The sequence below is a fragment of the Rhinoraja longicauda genome, chromosome 44, assembly GCF_053455715.1.
Source record: "Rhinoraja longicauda isolate Sanriku21f chromosome 44, sRhiLon1.1, whole genome shotgun sequence".
Lineage (NCBI taxonomy): Eukaryota > Metazoa > Chordata > Chondrichthyes > Rajiformes > Arhynchobatidae > Rhinoraja > Rhinoraja longicauda.
Genome location: NC_135996.1, coordinates 3,109,341 through 3,129,602, shown reverse-complemented (window position 1 = coordinate 3,129,602; position 20,262 = coordinate 3,109,341). Strand labels below are relative to the sequence as shown.

Genomic DNA, 20,262 nt, shown 5'->3' with positions numbered 1-20,262 from the left:
ACATTCTCAGGGGGGCTTCCTTAGGGGGGGGGTTCAAAGTGCACTCCTGTGACTTTGTCTGGATCGGCGCTGGATCAGTGGGCCTGTTGGTGATGGGCCTGTACGATGCAGTACAGTGGTGCAACGGATAGAGTGCGCCAGAGACGCAGGTTCGATCCTGACCTCAGGCGCTGTTCGTGCGGAGTTTGCACGTTCTCCCAGTGGTCGCGTGGGTTTCCTCCGGGAGCTCCGGTTTCCCCCCACACTCCAGGTTCAGAGGCTTTAGTTTACTTCAAGTTCAGAGACACAGCGTGGAAACAGGGCCCTTCGGCCCATCGAGTCCACCGATCTCCCCTTCACACTAGTTCCATGCTATCCCACTTTGCCATCCGCGATGGAGGCAATTTGCAGAGGGCCGATTAACCTACAAACCAGCGCGTCTTTGGCAGAGGATGTGAGGGGTTGTAGTTTTAGTTTACTTTAGAGATACAGCACGGAAACAGGCCCTTCGGCCCACCGGGTCCGCGCCGACCAGCGATCCCCACACACTAACACTATCCCACAAACACTAGGGACAATGTTTACATTTACCAAGCCGATTAACCAACAAACCTGCACGTCTTTGGAGTGTGGGAGGAAACCGAAGATCTCGGAGAGAAAACCCACGCAGGTCACGGGGAGAACGTGCAAACTCCGTACAGACGGCGCCCGTAGTCGGGATGGAACCTGAGTCTCCGGCGCTGCATTCGCTGTAAGGCAGCAACTCTACCGTTGCCCTGTAAAGGTTAATTGGCCCTCTGTAAAATGGGGGGTGGGGGGGAGGTGGGGTTGAGTGGAGCGAGGGGTTGCGGAGGGAGCGGTCTCTGCGGAAGGGGTGGGGATGGGAATGGTGGCGGTGGGATCCCATTGGAGGCAAGGGGAATGTCGGAGTTGGATGCAGAGGCTGGTGGGGGTGAAAGGTGAGGTCCAGGGGAACTCTGCCTTGTTGCTGTCTGGGGTGGAGGGGGAGCAAGGGCAGAACCACGGGACGTTGGTGAGGAATCCATCCATGACCCCCGGGGACATGAGCTATTGTTAGTATAGTAAGACCTGAGTAATCTCCTGGACAAGTTTCCATCGCCTAACTTGGGGTCGGAGTGGAATTTCCCGGATTTTTCCGACAAATTGGCCTGGGTTTTTATCCGGTTTCTCGCCTCTCCCAGGAGATCACACGGTTCTTTTGGGTGGGAAGAAGGGCGATAGTGGGAAGGGGGTTGGGGTAGGATCAGCCATGATCGTATTGAATGGTGGAGTGGGCTCGAGGGGCCGGTTGGCCTACTCCTGCTCCTATTTCCTTGTGTTCTTGTGGGACGGGTCAGGTTTGCTGAAGAAAGACCACATCTCAGATGTGGTTTTCATGAGTCCATCGGTGATAGGAAAAGATTGAGGCCATTCGGCCCATCAAGTCTACTCCACCATTCAATCATGGCTGACCTATCTCTCCCCCCTAACCCCATTCTCCTGCCTTCTAACCCCATATCCCCTGACACCCGCTCTATCTATCTATCTATCTATCTAATCTAATCTATCTCAGCCTCACTGACTTGTGGCCTCCACAGCCGTCTGTGGCAAAGAATCCCACAGATTCACCGCCCTCTGACTGAAGAAATTCCTCCTCATCTCCTTCCTAAAGGAACGTCCTTTAATTCTGAGGCTGTGCCCTCTGGTTCTAGACTCTCCCACTAGTGGAAACATCCTCTCCACACCCACTCTATCCAGGCCGCTCACTGTTCTGTACGTTTCAATCAGGTCCCCCCTCATCCTTCTAAACTCCAGTGAGTACAGGCCCAGTGCCCACAAACACTCATCCAACCCATGTGTAGCTGTGAGTTGTGTTTATGAAACATTTGGCAGGTGCTTTGTGGTTCCCGTTTGTTAAACTAGTTTAGCAACTTGTGACTCATTGTTTCTTTAACTTAGAGAAAACCCCTGAGCAACCGCAGGTGCATGCTGGGAGTCAGAGTGACACAGCGTGGAAACAGGCCCTTCGGCCCGACCTGTCCGTGCCGACCCCCACTCCCATCTTGTTCCATTTGCCAGCGCCATCCCTCTAAACCTTCCCTCACGCCTGGCACGGTGGCACAGCGGGTAGAACCGCTGCCTAACGGCGCCAGAGACCCGGGTTCCATCCTGACCTCGGCCGCTGTCTGTGCGGAGTTTGCACGTTCTCTCCCCGTGACCCACGTGGGTTTCCTCCGGGCGCTCCGGTTTCCCCAAAGACGTTCCCCTGGGGGTTTGTGGGTCGACCGGCCCCTCGTGTAAACCGCCCCCTCGTGTGTAGGGAGTGGATGAGAGAGATCGGGATAACGTGGGACTAGTGCGTGAACGGGTAAATATAAGGAACTGCAAATGCTGGTTTAGAAAGAAGAACACAAAGTGAAGAACTTGTTCAAAGTAGGCATCGTCCACTCCACTGCCTGAAGAAGGGTCTGGACCTGACACATCATGTCCTCACGTCCTCCACAGATGCTGCCTGACCCGCTGAGATACTCCTGCGCTTTGTGTCTTTTTCAGTCTAAATCTATGGTCAGTGTGGACACGATGGGCCGAAGGGCCTGTTTACCTGCTGTATCTTTCAAACTATTCCATCTACCCATGTACCTGTCCAAGTGTCTTTTAGATGTTGTTATTGTCCCAGCCTCAACTACCTCCTCCGGCAGCTCGTTCCATTCACCCACCACCTTCTGTGTGGAAAAGTTACCTCAGGTTTCTTTAAATCTTTCCCCCCCTCATCTTAAACCCATGTCCTCTGGTCCTTGATTTCCCCGTCCCTGGGTAACAGACTCTGTGGACTGTACTGGGTGCAGTTTTGGTCTCCAAATTTGAGGAAGGATATTCTTGCTATTGAGGGCGTGCAGCGTAGGTTCACCAGGTTAATTCCCGGAATGGCGGGACTGTCGTATGTTGAAAGACTGGAGCGACTAGGCTTGTATACACTGAGATTTAGAAGGATGAGAGGAGATCTTATCGAAACGTATAAGATTATTAAGGGGTTGGACGCGTTAGAGGCAGGAAACATGTTCCCAATGTTGGGGGAGTCCAGAACCAGGGGCCACAGTTTAAGAATAAGGGGTCGGCCATTTAGAACTGAGATGAGGAAGAACTTTTTCAGTCGGAGAGTTGTGAATCTGTGGAATTCTCTGCCTCAGAAGGCAGTGGAGGCCAATTCTCTGAATGCATTCAAGAGAGAGCTAGATAGAGCTCTTAAGGATAGCGGAGTCAGGGGGAATGGGGAGAAGGCAGGAATGGGGTACTGATTGTGGATGATCAGCCATGATCACATGGAATGGTGGTGCTGGCTCAACTCCAACTACTTTGAGTAAGCCAATTTGCATCTAATTTAGTATCTCACCCCGAATGCCAAATATCAGTACCCCGTTCCTGCCTTCTCCCCCTACCCCCTGACTCCGCTGAATCTGTGGAATTCTCTGCCTTAGAAGGCAGTGGAGGCCAATTCTCTGGATGCTTTCAAGAGAGACCTAGATAGAGCTCTTAAGGATAGCGGAGTGAGGGGGTATGGGGAGAAGGCAGGAACGGGGTACTGATTGAGAATGATCAGCCGTGATCACATTGAATGGTGCGTACAGGCTCGAAGGGCCGAATGGCCTCCTCCTGCACCTATTGTCTATTGAATCACCCTATTTATCGCCAACATCATCATCATCATCATTTGCCAGCGCAAAGTTTCCGTGCTGGATCTCCACAACTAAAAGCAAAAGAAAAAAAACCCCCACTGGGTTTGGGCGAGAAACGGCAAGAATGGACGTTGTCAGACATAATGACCTGATAGTTTATTACCACATACACCATCTCACTGCGGAGATTCAACGGGTTCATTATTAAACACAACCTGTAAGTAATAAATATCACAAAGGTTTTTTTTTTGAAAAAAAAACTTGCTTATTTTGTCAGTCATTGGATGACCGAGTGTTGGCAGTCTCATTTCCCACTGGGTAATATAATGTTGGTGATACGGCAATGAGTTACACAGACTTCAGCACAGGAAACAAGCAGCCACAATCAACAACCTAACATTTCTTTTTTTTAAAAAAGGAGAAGAACCAAAAAATGAAAAACTAAATTATTTTTTTTTTAAATGAGAGAGGAGGGGTGAGCGAGAGAGAGAGAGAGAGAGAGAGAGAGAGAGAGAGAGAGAGAGCAGGGTAAGAGACTGACCCAGTGTTCCGTGGGAGTGGAGGGACGGGGACGACGATTAATGGCCAGTTAAACTGTAAACACGCGACACAAACCATCTGTCTGGTGTGTTGGGGGCGGGAGGGGAGTGGAGGGGACAGGAGGGGAGGGGAGGGGAGGGGAGGGGAATGGAGGAGAGGGGAATGGAGGAGAGGGAACAAGAGGGGAGGGAGGGGAGGGGAGGGAGGGGAGGAGAGGGGAAGGAAGGAGAGGAGACGGGAGGGGAGATGTGGGGTGGGGAGAAGAGGATGGGAGGAGAGGGGAATAGAGGGGAAGAGAGAGGAGGGAGGGGACGGGTGGAGAGGGGAAGGGAGGGGAGATGACGGGGGGTGGTGTCAGGCAGAGAGAAGGGGCACTTCACATCGACATGGATTCCGTTGCTCAAACTAACAGGGTGGGGGGGGGGGGGCAGTGAAGCAGGTTTGGGGGAGGGGGGGGGAGGAGAGGGTCTCACTCTCTGGGCCCAGAGTGGGCTACAAGAGTGAGCATGTGTGTTAAAGTGAGCGTGAGTGTGTGTGTGCGTGAGTGTGTGCGTGTGAGTGTGTGTGCGTATGTGAGAGTGAGGGTGTGTGTGTGCGCGTGTGAGTGTGTGCGTACAAATGTGTGTGTGTGTGTGTGTGTGTGAATGGAGGTGTTTGTGAGCGTGCACGTGTGAGAGTGAGTGTGCGCGCGTGTACACATGTGTATGTGAGTGAGTGTGTGTGTACATGTGTGTGCGTGCGCACCTGTGTGTATGTGAGTGAGTATGCGTGTACATGTGTGAGTGCGTGTGTGTACATGTGAGTGTGCGTGTACATCTATGTGTGTGTACACGTGTGTGTGTGTGCCTGTACGTGTGTGTGGTGGGCATGTACACGTGTGTGTGTGTGGGCATGTATGTGTGTGCGTGTGTTCCACACTACGGCAGGGGCCATCAATGGCTGTCCCCTCGCGGGGACAAGGATGGGGGTCTCTCTCTCTCTCTCGGCCACCGGCCCGTGGATTCAGGTTAATCCCCCCCTCCCCCACCCAGGTGGAAGTAATACTGGGGGGGCTGCCCGGCACGGTCGGCACGGGCCAGGGTGGGCCGAAGGGCCTGTTTCCGTGATGTGGCGGGGTTCAGGAAGAGGCAAATCCCCCCCCTCTACCCTCCCCCCATGCTCCCCCCCAAACCCTCTCCCCCCCACACCCGCCCCCTGCTCTCTCCCCCCCACCCCCTCCCCCCCACACGCGCCCCATGCTCTCCCCCCCCCCACACCCGCCCTCACTCCCCCCCTCCCCCCCCCTCGCCCGCTCTGTCAGCGGGGGTCTTTAACGTCTGCCCCAGACGGGCGGACGGGGCCTGTGATTAACGTCTCCGCCGAGAGACGGCGCCTGTGACCGCGCGGCGCCAGCGTGGGGGGAGGGGGGGGTAGGGGGGAGGGGGGGGGGGGGTGAGGGGATAGAGGTAAGATGGGGGGAGATGGTGAGGGGTGGGGATTGGGGGGTGAGGATATGGGGGTGAGGGTAGGGGAGAAGCTGGGGGGAGAGGGTGGGGGGGTAGGGGAGAGGGTTGGGGAGAGGGTGGGGTGGGTGAGGGAGTGGGGGTGAGGGCATGGGGGTAAGATGGGGGAGTGGGTGAGGATATGGGGGGTGAGGGTAAGGATATGGGGGTGAGGGTAAGGATATGGGGGTGAGGGTAAGGGGAGAAGCTGGGGGGGTGAGGGGAGAGGGTGGGAGTAGGGAAGAGGGTGAGGGTATGGGATTTGGGGAGAGGGTGAGATTATGGGGAGAAGCTGGGGGGCGAGGGTGAGGGAGAGGGGGAGGGGAGTGGGCACCGGGCACATCTTTGCCCGCCAGGCGGCAGTCTCTTGGAGAGTAACTCGATTGGTTTCTTCAATGTACAATAACCCCCCCCCCCCTCCCTCACAATATCCACACACGTCTGCTCGCACACGGGACAAAGGCAACGGCCGGCTCACAGACCCTCCCCCCCCCCCCCCCGGGATCCCCTCCCCTCCCCCCAGGGTCCTTGGCTCAGCCCCTTCTCTTCCTCACTCTCACTACACCCCCCCATCTCCCCACTCTAGGGTCTCAGGTCCCCCTTCTTCCCCCCGCACCAGGTTCCGGGGCTCACCCCCCCCTCCCCCACATATCCCCTCCCCCCCACACATGCTCAACCCCACACCACAGGCCCTGGGCTCACTTGCACGCTCTCCCCGTGACCGCCTGGAGAGGGGGGTGGGGGGGGGGGGAGGGAGGAAGGTGGGAGAAGAGGAGGGGGAGGAGAGGGGAGAGGTGAGGGAAGGTGAGAGAGAGAGGAGGGGGAGGTGAGGGATGGGAGGGGAGAGTGATGGGGAAGAGAGGAGGGATGAAGAGAGAGAGGGAGGGGGAGGAGAGGAGGGAGAGGGGAGAGAGGGAGGAGGGAAGAGAGAGAGGGAGGGAGAGGCGATGAGGAGTAGAGAGGAGGGGAGGAGGGGGAGAGAGAGAGGAGGGGAGGAGGGGGGAGAGAGAGAGGAGGGAGGAGAAGGGAGAGAGAGAGGAGGGGAGGAGGGGGGAGGGGAGTGGAGAGAGAGAGGAGGGGGGAGGGGAGGAGGGGGGAGGGGAGGGGAGGGGAGGAGAAGGGAGAGAGAGAGGAGGGGAGGAGGGGGGAGAGAGAGAGGAGGGGAGGAGAAGGGAGAGAGAGAGGAGGGGAGGAGAAGGGAGAGAGAGAGGAGGGGAGGAGGAGGGAGGGGAGGGGAGGGGAGGAGAGGGGAGAGAGAGAGGAGGGGAGGAGAAGGGAGAGAGAGAGGAGGGGAGGAGAAGGGAGAGAGAGAGGAGGGGAGGAGGGGGGAGGGGAGGAGAAGGGAGAGAGAGAGGAGGGGAGGAGGGGGGAGGGGAGTGGAGAGAGAGAGGAGGGGGGAGGGGAGGAGGGGGGAGGTGCTGTGTGTCTGACCCCATGCCTTGTCCCTCATGTGAGCAGTGCTGGTGGGTGTATAACCCTACGACAGAGTTAGCATCAGACACGTACAATAACACAGGGGTGGGGTGTGGGGGTGGGGGGTCAGGCACTGGGCACGGTGGCGGGGCGTGGCGTGGCGCGGTGCGGCACGGCCCCTCACTTCTGTGCGCTGACGGACTGCGAGAGGGGCCGCGGTGGGATCATGTCCAGCAGGTACTCGCGCTGCCGATCTGCCAGGCTCGACCCCTTCTGACCTCCGACCCCGCGTTCAGGTACGACATGTTGACCCCTGCGGAGGGAAGAGGGAGAGAGAGGGGGGGTGAGGGAGCGGGCGGGCAGACGGGGGGTGGGGGGGGGGGAATGAGGGAGGGGGGGTGGGGGGGGAATGAGGCATCTATGCTGGATGATCAGCCATGATCATATTGAATGGCGGTGCGTACAGGCTCGAAGGGCTGAATGGCCTCCTCCTGCACCTGTTTTCTATGTTACCATCTTCCACCGAGTCCATCCACACCTCGCGCTGCCTCGGCAAGGCCAGCAGCCCAGACCGTCACGCACAAACAAACCTCCCACTGACTCCATCTACACCTCACGCTGCCTCGGCAAGGCCAGCAGCCCAGACCGTCACACACACAAACAAACCACCCTCCCACCCACCGACTCCACCCACACCTCGCGCTGCTTCGGCAAGGCCAGCAGCCCAGACCGTCACGCACAAACAAACCTCCCACTGACTCCATCTACACCTCGCGCTGCCACGGCAAGGCAGCAGCATAATCAAGGACCAGTCTCACCCCCGGTCACTCCCTCTTCTCCCCTCTCCCATCGGGGCAAGAGGTACAGAAGTGTGGAGACGCACACCTCCAGATTCAGGGGCAGTTTCTTCCCGGCTGTTATCAGGCAACTGAACCGTCCTCTCACCAACTAGAGAGCGGTCCTGACCTCCCGTCTACCTCATTGGAGACCCTCGGACTATCTTTAATCGGACTTGACCTTGCACTGAACGTTATTCCCTGCACCTTGTATCTGTACACTGTGGACGGCTCGATTGTAATCGTGTGCAGTCTCTCCGTTGACTGGATAGCACGCAGCGACAAAGCTCTTCACTGTACCTCAGTACACGGGACAATAAACTAAACTAAACTAGGGGAACCCTTTGTCCCAGCTGTTATCAGGCGATTGTCCTGTCCTACTAACAACTACAGAGCTGTCCTGAGTGACCATCTCCCTCATTGGAGACCCTGAGACTATCTTTGATTTGACTTTACTGGAGTTTATTTTGCACTAAACGTGTCACATTGTTCCCTTTATCCCGTATCTGTACACTGTGGACGGCTCGATTGTAATCAATATACAATAGACAATAGGTGCAGCAGGAGGCCATTCAGCCCTTCGAGCCTGTACGCACCGCCATTCAATGTGATCATGGCTGATCATTCTCAATCAGTACCCCGTTCCTGCCTTCTCCCCATACCCCCTGACTCCGCTATCCTTAAGAGCTCTAATTAGCTCTCTCTGGAATGTATTCAGAGAATTGGCCTCCACTGCCTTCTGAGGCAGAGAATTCCACAGATTCACAACTCTCTGACTGAAAACGTTTTTCCTCATCTCCGTTGTAAATGGCCGACCCCTTATTCTTAAACTGTGGCCCCTGGTTCTGGACTCCCCCAACATTGGGAACATGTTTCCTGCCTCTAACGTGTCCAACCCCTTAATAATCTTATGTGTTTCAATAAGATCCCCTCTCATCCTTCTAAATTCCAGTGTATACAAGCCTAGTCGCTCCAGTCTTTCAACATATGACAGTCCCGCCATTCCGGGAATTAACCTGGTGAACCTACGCTGCACGCCCTCAATAGCAAGAATATCCTTCCTCAAATGTGGAGACCAAAACTGCACACAGTACTCCAGGTGCGGTCTCACTTGGGCCCTGTACAACTGCAGAAGGACCTCTTTGCTCCTGTATTCACATCGTGTAGAGTGTTTCCGCTGACTGGTTAGCACCTGAGAATGAACTGAACTCGAACTTAACTCACCCGCCCGCCCACATCAGGGTCTACAACACTTGCCCTCCCTCCTCTCCCATCAGCACCTCCTCCTCCTCCACCGACTGACCGAGACAGGACACCGAGAGGAGACCCTGGGATTGCAAGTTAAACCGTGTAACGCCGGGTTGCACAGAAACACACGGAGAGCCAAACCTGTACAAGCAGACACCTCGTGTGACCAGGGGGATGGGGGTGGGGGGTGGGATGAACCAGGATGGAATGCAGGAGACGTCTAAGCATCAGGGATGACGTCTAATCATCAGGGATGTCATCTAATCATCAGGTTCATGTTGACACCAGAATCACGGGCTATCTGGGTTCAGCAGCCGAGAGGGCTCGTGGTTTAGTCCAGTTTAGCCATACGGCGTGGAAACAGGCCCTTCGGCCCTCGCCGGCCAGCGATAGCCCCATCTGCAACTTGTTCTGAGTCACCACAACTCTGTCGCTGGCTCCCGGCACAGTGTCGATCCCACAGACCCGAGCCGGGCACGTCTTTGGGAACACGGGAGGACGTGCAAACTCTGCACGGAGAGCCGAGGCCAGGATGGGACCCGGGTCTCCGGCGTTGTGAGGCAGCAGCTCCACCCGCTGCACTGCCGTCTCTGGGAGAGAAGGATTGGATGGGAACCCCGGGGAAATTACAGAAGGGGGTTTGCTGTGGGCCGAATGGGTGGAGGTGGGGATGAGACCGAGGTGTCTGTGTTGTTACAGGTTTCACTGCCCGGATGTGGCGGGATAGAGAGGCGGGGAGGGGGGGCGGGGGAGGGGGGGGGCGGGGGAGGGGGGAGTTGGAGCCGTCGGTGTGAAGGGCGGTTTAGTGTCTACCTGAGGTGGTGAAGTACGGCCTTCGTCCTCGGCTCTGGCCTCCGCTCCGCATTGCATGCTTACCTGGCATGCCCAGGAGCCCGCCGGCCACGTGCATCTGCGGGCCCTGCGCAAATGTGGACAGCACGCTGCGGGCCGAGGTGTGGAGCCCACGCTGGAGCGACGACTGCGACGGAGGCAGCTGCTGCAAGAGAGGCACGCCGTTAGAGTGTCGCGGTTACAGACGGGCGCGCGGTTACAGACAGGCGCGCAGTTACAGACGGGCGCGCGGTTACAGACGGGCACGCCGTTACAGAGAGGCACGCCGTTAGAGTGACGCGGTTACAGACGGGCACGCCGTTACAGAGAGGCACGCCGTTAGAGTGACGCGGTTACAGACGGGCGCGCGGTTACAGACGGGCGCGCGGTTACAGACGGGCGCGCAGTTACAGACGGGCGCGCGGTTACAAACGGGCGCGCGGTTACAGACGGGCGCGCGGTTACAGACGGGCGCGCAGTTACAGACGGGCGCGCGGTTATAGACGGGCGCGCAGTTACAGACGGGCGCGCGGTTACAGACGGGCGCGCGGTTACAGACGGGCGCGCGGTTACAAACGGGCGCGCGGTTACAGACGGGCGCGCGGTTACAGACGGGCGCGCAGTTACAGACGGGCGCGCGGTTACAGACGGGCACGCCGTTACAGAGAGGCACGCCGTTAGAGTGACGCGGTTAGACGGGGCGCGCGGTTACAGAGGCACTCCGTTAGTGACGCGGTTACAGACGGGCACGCCGTTAGTGACGCAGTTACAGACGGGCGCGCGGTTACAAAGAGGCACGCCGTTAGTGACGCGGTTACAGACGGGCGCGCGGTTACAGAGGCACTCCGTTAGTGACGCGGTTACAGACGGGCGCGCGGTTACAGACGGGCGCGCGGTTAGAGTGTCGCAGTTACAGAGAGGCACGCGGTTACAGAGGGGCACGCCGTTAGAGTGTCGCGGTAACAGACGGGCGCGCGGTTACAGAGGGGCACGCAGTTACAGTGGGGCACGCCGTTAGAGTATCGCGGTAACAGACGGGCGCGCAGTTACAGACGGGCGCGCGGTTACAGAGGGGCACGCGGTTACAGAGGGGCACGCCGTTAGTGACGCGGTTACAGAGGGGCACGCGGTTACAGAGGGGCACGCCGTTAGAGTGTCGCGGTTACAGAGAGGCACGCGGTTACAGAGAGGCACGGTGTTAGAGGGGAGTGTGGGACGGGACGGTGTGGGGGGAGTGTGTGATGGTGTGGGGGGGAGTGTGTGGGGGGGGGAGTGTGTGTGGGGGGAGTGTGTGTGGGGGGAGTGTGTGTGGGGGGAGTGTGTGTGGGGGGAGTGTGTGTGGGGGGAGTGTGTGTGGGGGGGAGTGTGTGTGGGGGGGGGGAGTGTGTGTGGGGGGGAGTGTGTGTGGGGTGAGTGTGTGTGGGGGGAGTGTGTGTGGGGGGAGTGTGTGGGGGGGGAGTGTGTGTGGGGGGGGAGTGTGTGTGGGGGGGAGTGTGTGGGGGGGAGTGTGTGGGGGGGAGTGTGTGGGGGGGGGGAGTGTGTGGGGGGAGTATGTGATGGTGTGGGGGGAGTGTGTGTGGGGGGAGTGTGTGGGGGAGGGAGTGTGTGTGGGGGGAGTGTGTGGGGGGGGGGAGTGTGTGGGGGGGAGTGTGTGTGGGGGGAGTGTGTGTGGGGGGGGAGTGTGTGTGGGGGGGGAGTGTGTGGGGGGTAGGTGTGTGGGGGGGAGTGTGTGGGGGGAGTGTGTGTGGGGGGAGTGTGTTTGGGGGGAGGAGTGTGTGGGGGTAGTGTGTGGGGGGGGAGTGTGTGGGGGGAGTGTGTGTGGGGGGAGTGTGTGGGGGGGGAGTGTGTGGGGGGGGGAGTGCGTGTGGGGGGAGTGCGTGTGGGGGGAGTGTGTGTGGGGGGAGTGTGCGTGGGGGGAGTGTGTGGGGGGGGAGTGTGTGTGGGGGGAGTGTGTGTGGGGGGGGTGTGTGTGGGGGGAGTGTGTGGGGGGGGAGGAGTGTGTGGGGGGAGTGTGTGGGGGGGGAGTGTGTGGGGGGAGTGTGTGGGGGGGGAGTGTGTGGGGGGGGGAGTGTGTGGGGGGGAGTGTGTTGGGGGGGAGTGTGTGTGGGGGGAGGAGTGTGTGGGGGGAGTGTGTGTGGGGGGGGGTGTGTGTGTGGGGTGTGTGTGTGTGGGGGGTGTGTGTGTGGGGGGAGTGTGTGTGTGGGGGGGAGTGTGTGTGGGGGGGAGGAGTGTGTGTGGGGGGGGGGTGTGTGTGTGGGGTGTGTGTGTGTGGGGGGAGTGTGTGTGGGGGGTGTGTGTGTTGGGGGGAGTGTGTGTGGGGGGAGTGTGTGGGGGGGGAGTGTGTGTGTGGGGGGAGGAGTGTGTGGGGGGAGTGTGTGTGGGGGGGGGTGTGTGTGTGGGGGGGGTGTGTGTGGGGGGTGTGTGTGTGGGGTGGTGTGTGTGTGGGGGTGTGTGTGTGGGGGGAGTGTGTGTGGGGGGGGTGTGTGTGTGGGGGGGTGTGTGTGTGGGGGGGTGTGTGTGTGGGGGGTGTGTGTGTGGGGGGGTGTGTGTGTGGGGGGTGTGTGTGGGGGGGGGGAGTGTGTGGGGGGAGTGTGTGTGGGGGGGGGTGTGTGTGGGGGGAGTGTGTGTGGGGGGAGTGTGTGTGGGGGGGGGGGGGGAGTGTATGTGGGGGGAGTGTGTGGGGGGGGAGTGTGTGGGGGGGATGGTGTAGGAGCATGATCTCCTGAGACTTTAGTGATATAGGGTTGAAACAGGCCCTTCGGCCCCTCGAGACTACACTGACCAGTGATCGCGCCTGTCTATGAGCACTACACTAGGGACAATTATCAACTGACAGATCCAATTAACCCACAGACACGCACGTCTTTGGAGTGTGGGAGGAAACCGGAGCGCCCGGAGAAAACCTGCGTGGTCACTGGGAGAACGTAACAGACAGCACCCGTAGTCAAGATGGAACCCAGGTCTCTGGCGCTGTGAGGCCGCAACTCTACCGCTGCTCCACTGAGACTCCCCTTCCATTTAGAAACATAGACAATAGGTGCAGGAGGAGGCCATTCGGCCCTTCGAGCCTGTACGCACCGCCATTCATTGTGATCGTGCCTGATCGTCCACAATCAGTAACCCGTGCCTGCCTTCTCCCCATACCCCTTGATTCCACTCGCCCCTAGAGCTCTATCTAACTCTCTCTTAAATCCATCCAGTGAATCGGCCTCCACTGCCCTCTGTGGCAGAGAATCCCACACATTCACAACTCTCTGGGTGGAAACGTTTCTTCTCTCAGTTTTAAATGGCCTCCCCTTTATTCTTAGACTGTGTGTGTGTGGCCCCTGGTTCTGGACTCCCCCAACCTTTGGGCGAGGTTTTTCCCGCCTCTCGCTTGTCCAGTCCCTTGATAATTTGATGCTTTTCTGCTAGATTTGTGCCATAGATGTTTGCGAGAAGGTGCAACAGTTAAAATGTGATCCGTGGTGCAGATGAGTAGGCAGGAAGTGGGATGAGGTCTGGCGATTGTTTGTTTGACGTTGACAGAGGTGTTAGCAGTGTGTGGGTGGACCACAGTGTGCGGGTGTGAAGCGATGGGCTGACACAGTGTTGCTGCAAACGGGAAAGGGCACAGAGAAGATCTACGAGGACATTGCCAGGACTCGAGAGATATGTTGAAAGGCTGGAGCGACTAGGCTTGTATACACTGGAATTTAGAAGGATGAGGGGGGATCTTATTGAAACGTATAAGATTATTAAGGGGTTGGACACATTAGAGGCAGGAAATATGTTCCCAATGTTGGGGGAGTCCAGAACCAGGGGCCACAGTTTAAGAATAAGGGGTAGGCCATTTAGAACTGAGATGAGGAAGAACTTTTTCAGTCAGAGAGAGGTGAAGGTGTGGAATTCTCTGCCTCAGAAGGCAGTGGAGGCCAGTTCGTTGGATGCTTTCAAGAGAGAGCTGGATAGAGCTCTTAAGGATAGCGGATTGAGGGGTATGGGGAGAAGGCAGGAACGGGGTACTGATTGAGAGTGATCAGCCATGATCGCATTGAATGGCGGTGCTGGCTCGAAGGGCTGAATGGCCTCCTCCTGCACCTATTGTCTATTGTCTATTGTGAGAGCCTGAGCCACAGGGAGAGGTTGAGCAGGCTGGGACTCCACACCGATCAACCAAAACATTACGACCACCTGCCTAATATGCTGTTGGTCCTCCGTGTGCCGCCAAAACAGCTCCGACCCGCCGAGGCACGGACTCTACAAGACCCCTGAAGGTGTCCTGTGGTGTCTGGCACCAAAACGTTAGCAGCACATCCTTGAGCAGCACCCCACAAGCCTTGGCGTTTCAGAGATGCTCTGACCCAGTCGTCTGGCCATGACAATTTGGCCCTTGTCAAAGTCGCTCAGGTCTTCACTCCTGCCCATTTCTCCTGCATCCAACACGTCAACTTCAAGAACTCTCTCTCCGCCCCCCCCCCCCGCTAAGTTTTTCTGTTCCTATCCCTTCCTGATCACCTCCTCCACAGCCAACAACGGAGCATTGTGGGCTCCACCCTTCCTTGCAGATTGGTGCTGGCTTCTGCACCTTGTCATGTCTCTCGCTTTCCTCTCGCCCCGAAACGTCACCCCGTTCCTTCTCTACAAAGGAAGCATGCAGGTACAGCAGGCAGTGAAGGAAGCCAATGGCATGTTGGCCTTCATAACAAGAGGAGTTGAGTATAGGAGCAAAGAGGTCCTTCTGCAGTTGTACAGGGCCCTAGTGAGACCGCACCTGGAGTACTGTGTGCAGTTTTGGTCTCCAAATTTGAAAGGATATTCTTGCTATTGAGGGCGTGCAGCGTAGGTTTACCAGGTTAATTCCCGGAATGGCGGGACTGTCGTACGTTGAAAGCCTGGAGCGACTAGGCTTGTATACACTGGAATTTAGAAGGATGAGAGGGGATCTTATCGAAACGTATAAGATTATTAAGGGGTTGGACACGTTAGAGGCAGGAAACATGTTCCCAATGTTGGGGGAGTCCGGAACCAGGGGCCACACAGTTTAAGAATAAGGGGTCGGCCATTTAGAACTGAGATGAGGAAAAACTTTTTCAGTCAGAGAGTTGTGAATCTGTGGAATTCTCTGCCTCAGAAGGCAGTGGAGGCCAATTCTCTGAATGCATTCAAGAGAGAGCTAGATAGAGCTCTTAAGGATAGCGGAGTCAGGGGGTATGGGGAGAAGGCAGGAACGGGGTACTGATTGAGAATGATCAGCCGTGATCACATTGAATGGCGGTGCGTACAGGCTCGAAGGGCTGAATGGCCTCCTCCTGCACCTATTGTCTATTGTGTCCCGTGTTATCTGGCACATAAACGTTAGCAGCAGATCCTTTAGCAGCACCCCACAAGCCTTGCCGTTTCAGAGATGCTCTGACCCAGTCGTCTGGCCAGAACAATTTGGCCCTTGTCAAAGTGGCTCAGGTCTTTACTCCTGCCCATTTCTCCTGCATCCAACACATCAACTTCAAGAACTGACTGTTCACTTGCTGCCTAATATATCCCACCCCTTAACAGGTGCCATTGTAACAAGATAATCAATGTGATTCACGTCGCCTGTCAGTGGTCATAATGTTTTGGCTGATCGGTGTGTTCCTTGGAGCGCAGGAGGATGAGGGGTGATCTTATAGAGGCGCACCAAATCAAGAGGGGAATAGATCCTTATAGAGGTTATAGAGGAATAGAGGTTGCAGGGTGACTTGGACAGGTTGTGTGAGTGGGCGGATGCATGGCAGATGCAGTTTAATGTGGATAATGTGGATAAGTGTGAGGTTATCCACTTTGGTGGTAAGAATAGGAAAGCAGGGGTGGAGGAGGAGGAGATTTAATAGGAACCTGAGGTGCAATTTATTTTACACAAAGGGCGGTGGGTGTATGGAATAGGCTGCTGGAGGAGGTAGTTGAGGCTGGGACTATCACAAGTCAGAGGATGGTGAATCTGTGGAATTCATTGCCACAGGCGGCTGTGGAAGCCACAAGTCAGTGGGTATTTTTAAGGCGGAGATAAATAGGTTCTTGATTAGTGCGGGTGTCAGGGGTTATGGGGAGGAGGCAGGAGAATGGGGTTAGGAGGGAGATGGCGGAGTGGACGATGGGCCGAATGGCCTAATTCTGGGATTAGGAAAAGGGGAGATGCAACGAGACCTGGGTGTCATGGTACACTAGTCATTGAAAGTAGGCATGCAGGTGCAGCAGGCAGTGAAGAAAGTGATTGGTATGTTGGCATTCATAGCAAGGGGATTTGAGTATAGGAGCAGGGAGGTTCTGCTGCAGTTGTACAGGGCATTGGCGAGACCACACCTGGAGTATTGCGTGCAGTTTTGGTCTCCTAATCTGAGGAAAGACATTCTTGCCATAGAGGGAGTACAAAGAAGGTTCACCAGATTGATCCCTGGGATGGCAGGACTTTCATATGAAGAAAGACTGGATAGACTCGGCTTGTACTCGCTGGAATTTAGAAGATTGAGGGGGGATCTTATAGAAACGTACAAAATTCTTAAGGGGTTGGACAGACTAGATGCAGGAAGATTGTTCCCGATGTTGGGGAAGTCCAGAACAAGGGGTCACAGTTTAAGGATAAGGAGGAAGTCTTTTAGGACCGAGATGAGAACGTTTTTTTTCACACAGAGAGTGGTGAGTCTGTGGAATTCTCTGCCACAGAAGGTAGTTGAGGCCAGTTCATTGGCTATATTTAAGAGGGAGTTAGATGTGGCCCTTGTGGCTAAAGGGATCAGGGGGTATGGAGAGAAGGCAGGTACGGGATACTGAGTTGGATGATCAGCCATGATCATATTGAATGGTGGTGCGTACAGGCTCGAAGGGCCGAATGGCCTACTCCTGCACCTATTTTCTATGTTTCTGCTCCTATAACTTCTGAATTTATTAACTTTACCGCAACTGAACGTTTAAATGGTGCATCCTTATTGTTTTGATGAGTTTATGCTTTATTCTTAATTGTCAACTGTATGTTTGTGTTGTCATTTGTGAGCGGAGCACCAAGGCACATTCCTTGTATCTGCACATACTTGGCCAATAGACTTATTCATTCAAGCATTCGTTAAAAAAAGATTTGGAAAAAAACCATGGGTAGGACGGGTTTGGAGAGATACGGACCAAAAGGCAGGCAGGTGGGACTAGTGTTTAGATTGAGCACGTTGGTCGGTATGGGCAGGTCGGGCTGAAGGGCCTGTTTCCACGCTGGTTCACTCCACGACTGACAATAGACAATAGGTGCAGGAGGAGGCCATTCGGCCCTTCGAGCCAGCACCGCCATTCAATGTGATCACGGCTGATCATTCTCAATCAGTACCCCGTTCCTGCCTTCTCCCCATACCCCCTGACTCCGCTATCCTTAAGAGCTCTATCCAGCTCTCTCTTGAATGCATTCAGAGAATTGGCCTCCACTGCCTTCTGAGGCAGAGAATTCCACAGATTCACAACTCTCTGACTGAAAAAGGTTTTCCTCATCTCCGTTCTAAATGGCCGACCCCTTATTCTTAAACTGTGGCCCCTGGTTCTGGACTCCCCCAACATTTGGAACATGTTTCCTGCCTCTAACGTGTCCAACCCCTTAATAATCTTATACGTTTCGATAAGATCCCCTCTCATCCTTGTAAACTCCAGTGTATACAAGCCTAGTCGCTCCAGGCTTTCAACATATGACAGTCCCGCCATTCAGGGAATTAACCTAGTAAACCTACGCTGCACGCCCTTAATAGCAAGAATATCCTTCCTCAAATTTGGAGCCAAAACTGCACACAGTACTCCAGGTGCGGTCTCACTAGGGCCCTGTACAACTGCAGAAGGACCTCTTTGCTCCCTGGTGGGGACAGAGGCTTTGGTGTTGTCTATGTTCAGTGCAGGACTTTGACCAGGCCAGAGCTGGGACTTTGGTGACCTTCATAAGTGCTGGGAGCAGAATTAGGCCACTCAGCCCATCGAGTCTACGCTGCCATTCAACTATGGCTGATCTATCTCTCCCTCCCAACCCCATTCTCCTGCCTTCTCCCCATAAACCCCGTACTAATCAAGAATCTACCTATCTTTGCCTTAAAAACACCCACTGACTTGTGGCCTCCACAGCCGTCTGTGGCAAAGAATCCCACAGATTCACCACCCTCTGACTAAAGAAATTCCTCCTCATCTCCTTCCTAAAGGAACGTCCTTTAATTCTGAGGCTGTGCCCTCTGGTCCTAGACTCTCCCACTAGTGGAAACATCCTCTCCACATCCACTCTATCCAGGCCGCTCACTGTTCTGTACGTTTCAATCAGGTCCCCCCCTCATCCTTCTAAACTCCAGCGAGTACAGGCCCAGTGCCCACAAACGCTCCTTGTACTCGACTGACCATTTGGAACTGGCTAAGGCACCAAGTCCCTGCATTAAGCACGGCTTCAGACAGGGAGGGGAGCTAGCCTTCAAACAGTACAGATGGCCTTTATTCACACAAGTCTGGAGTAACTCTGCTGCTCTAGATATCAACTCAAAATGCTGGAGTAACTCTACATCGGCGAAACCCAAACGCAGGCTCGGCGATCGCTTCGCTCAACACCTTCGCTCAGTCCGCCTTAACCAACCTGATCTCCCGGTGGCTGAGCACTTCAACTCCCCCTCCCACTCCCAGTCTGACCTTTCTGTCATGGGCCTCCTCCGGTGCCATAGTGAGGCCCACCGCAAATTGGAGGAACAGCCCAGTGGTATGAACATTGACTTCTCCAACTTTAGATAGTTCCTCTGTCCCTCTCTTCCCCTCCCCCTTCCCAGTTCTCCCTCTATATTCCTGTCTCCACCTATATCCTCCCTTTGTCCCGCCCCCCTGACATCAGTCTGAAGAAGGGTCTCGACCCGAAATGTCGCCCATTCCTTCTCTCCCGAGATGCTGCCTGACCTGCTGAGTTACTCCAGCATTTTGTAAATAAATACCTTCGATTTGTACCGGCATCTGCAGTTATTTTCTTACATCAAATGTCCTTTAGTAAGACAACAGGAAATGTTGAGGTTTGGATGTGAGATGAGAACTTCCTGCTTTAGAGAGATCGAGGAGAACGCTAATAACAATTCTACGTTGCCCATCGTGTACAAAATAACGAGGGGGACAGATAGGGTGGAGAGATTTACGAGAATCTCGCCAGGGCTCTTCAGTTAGGGCATTGAGTATAGAATCTGTAGGAAGGAACTGAGGATGTTGGCTTACTCCGAAGATGGACACAAAATGCTGGAGTAACTCAGCGGGACAGGCAGCATCTCTGGAGAGGAGGAATGGGTGACGTTTCGGGTCGAGACCCTTCTTCAGTCTGAAGAAGTGTCTCCACCCATTACTCCTCTCCAGAGATCGGTGCCTGTCCCGCTGAGTTACGCCAGCATTTTGTGTCCAACTTCATTGAGTATAGAAGGTCATGTTGCAGTTGTTTAAGACGTTGGTGAGGCCGCATTTAGAGCATTGTGTTCAGTTCGGGGCACCGTGTTACAGGAAAGATGTCGTCAAGTTGGAAAGAGCGCAGAGAAGATTCACGAGGTTGTTGCCAGGACTCGAGGTTCTGAGCTACAGGGAGAGGTTGGGCAAGTTAGGACTTTACTCCTTGGAGCACAGGATGCTGAGGGGTGATCTGAAAGAGGTGAGGGGAATAGACAATAGGCAATAGGTGCAGGAGTAGGCCATTCAGCCCTTCGAGCCAGCACCGCCATTCAATGTGATCATGGCTGATCATTCTCAATCAGTACCCCGTTCCGGCCTTCTCCCCATACCCCCTGACTCCGCTATCCTTAATAGATCGGGTCAGTGCATGGGTAGGAGAATTGAGAACCAGAGGACATAGGTTTAAGGTGAGGGGGGAAAAATTTCATAGGATCCTGAGGGGTCATTTTTTTTACACAGAGGGTGGTGGGTGCATGGAACGAGCTGCCAGAGGAGGTAGTCGAGGCTGGGACTATCGCAATGTTTAAGAAACAGTTGAACAGGTACATGGATAGGACAGGTTTAGAGGGATATGGGCCAAACGCAGGCAGGTGGGACTAGTGTAGATGGGACATGTATGGTCGGTGTGGGCAAGTTGGGCCGAAGGGCCTGTTTCCACGCTGTATCACTCCATGACAGTGTGTTCCAGGTACTCACAACCCCCTGGGTGAACAAGGTCTTCCACAGATCCCCTCAAACGTTTCCCCCCCTTACCCTAAATGTCCTCTAGTTTATCTACCTTTAGGATAGGAATAGATCGCAGACCGCAGGAGGTGAGGAGGAATGTCT

At 55.6% G+C, this 20,262-nt stretch overlaps 1 protein-coding gene across 1 annotated transcript in view; it reads right to left on the bottom strand.

Moving 5' to 3' along the window:
• Positions 1-6,265: 6,265 nt before the first annotated feature.
• The window catches only part of gatad2b (GATA zinc finger domain containing 2B), an 80,747-nt gene continuing 66,750 nt past the window's right edge, over positions 6,266-20,262 (bottom strand). The window contains 3 exon segments of the mRNA XM_078431906.1: positions 6,266-7,377; positions 7,380-7,400; positions 9,985-10,168. Of these exon segments, the coding sequence (XP_078288032.1) occupies positions 7,268-7,377; positions 7,380-7,400; positions 9,985-10,168 (315 nt within the window). The 3' untranslated portion in view covers positions 6,266-7,267.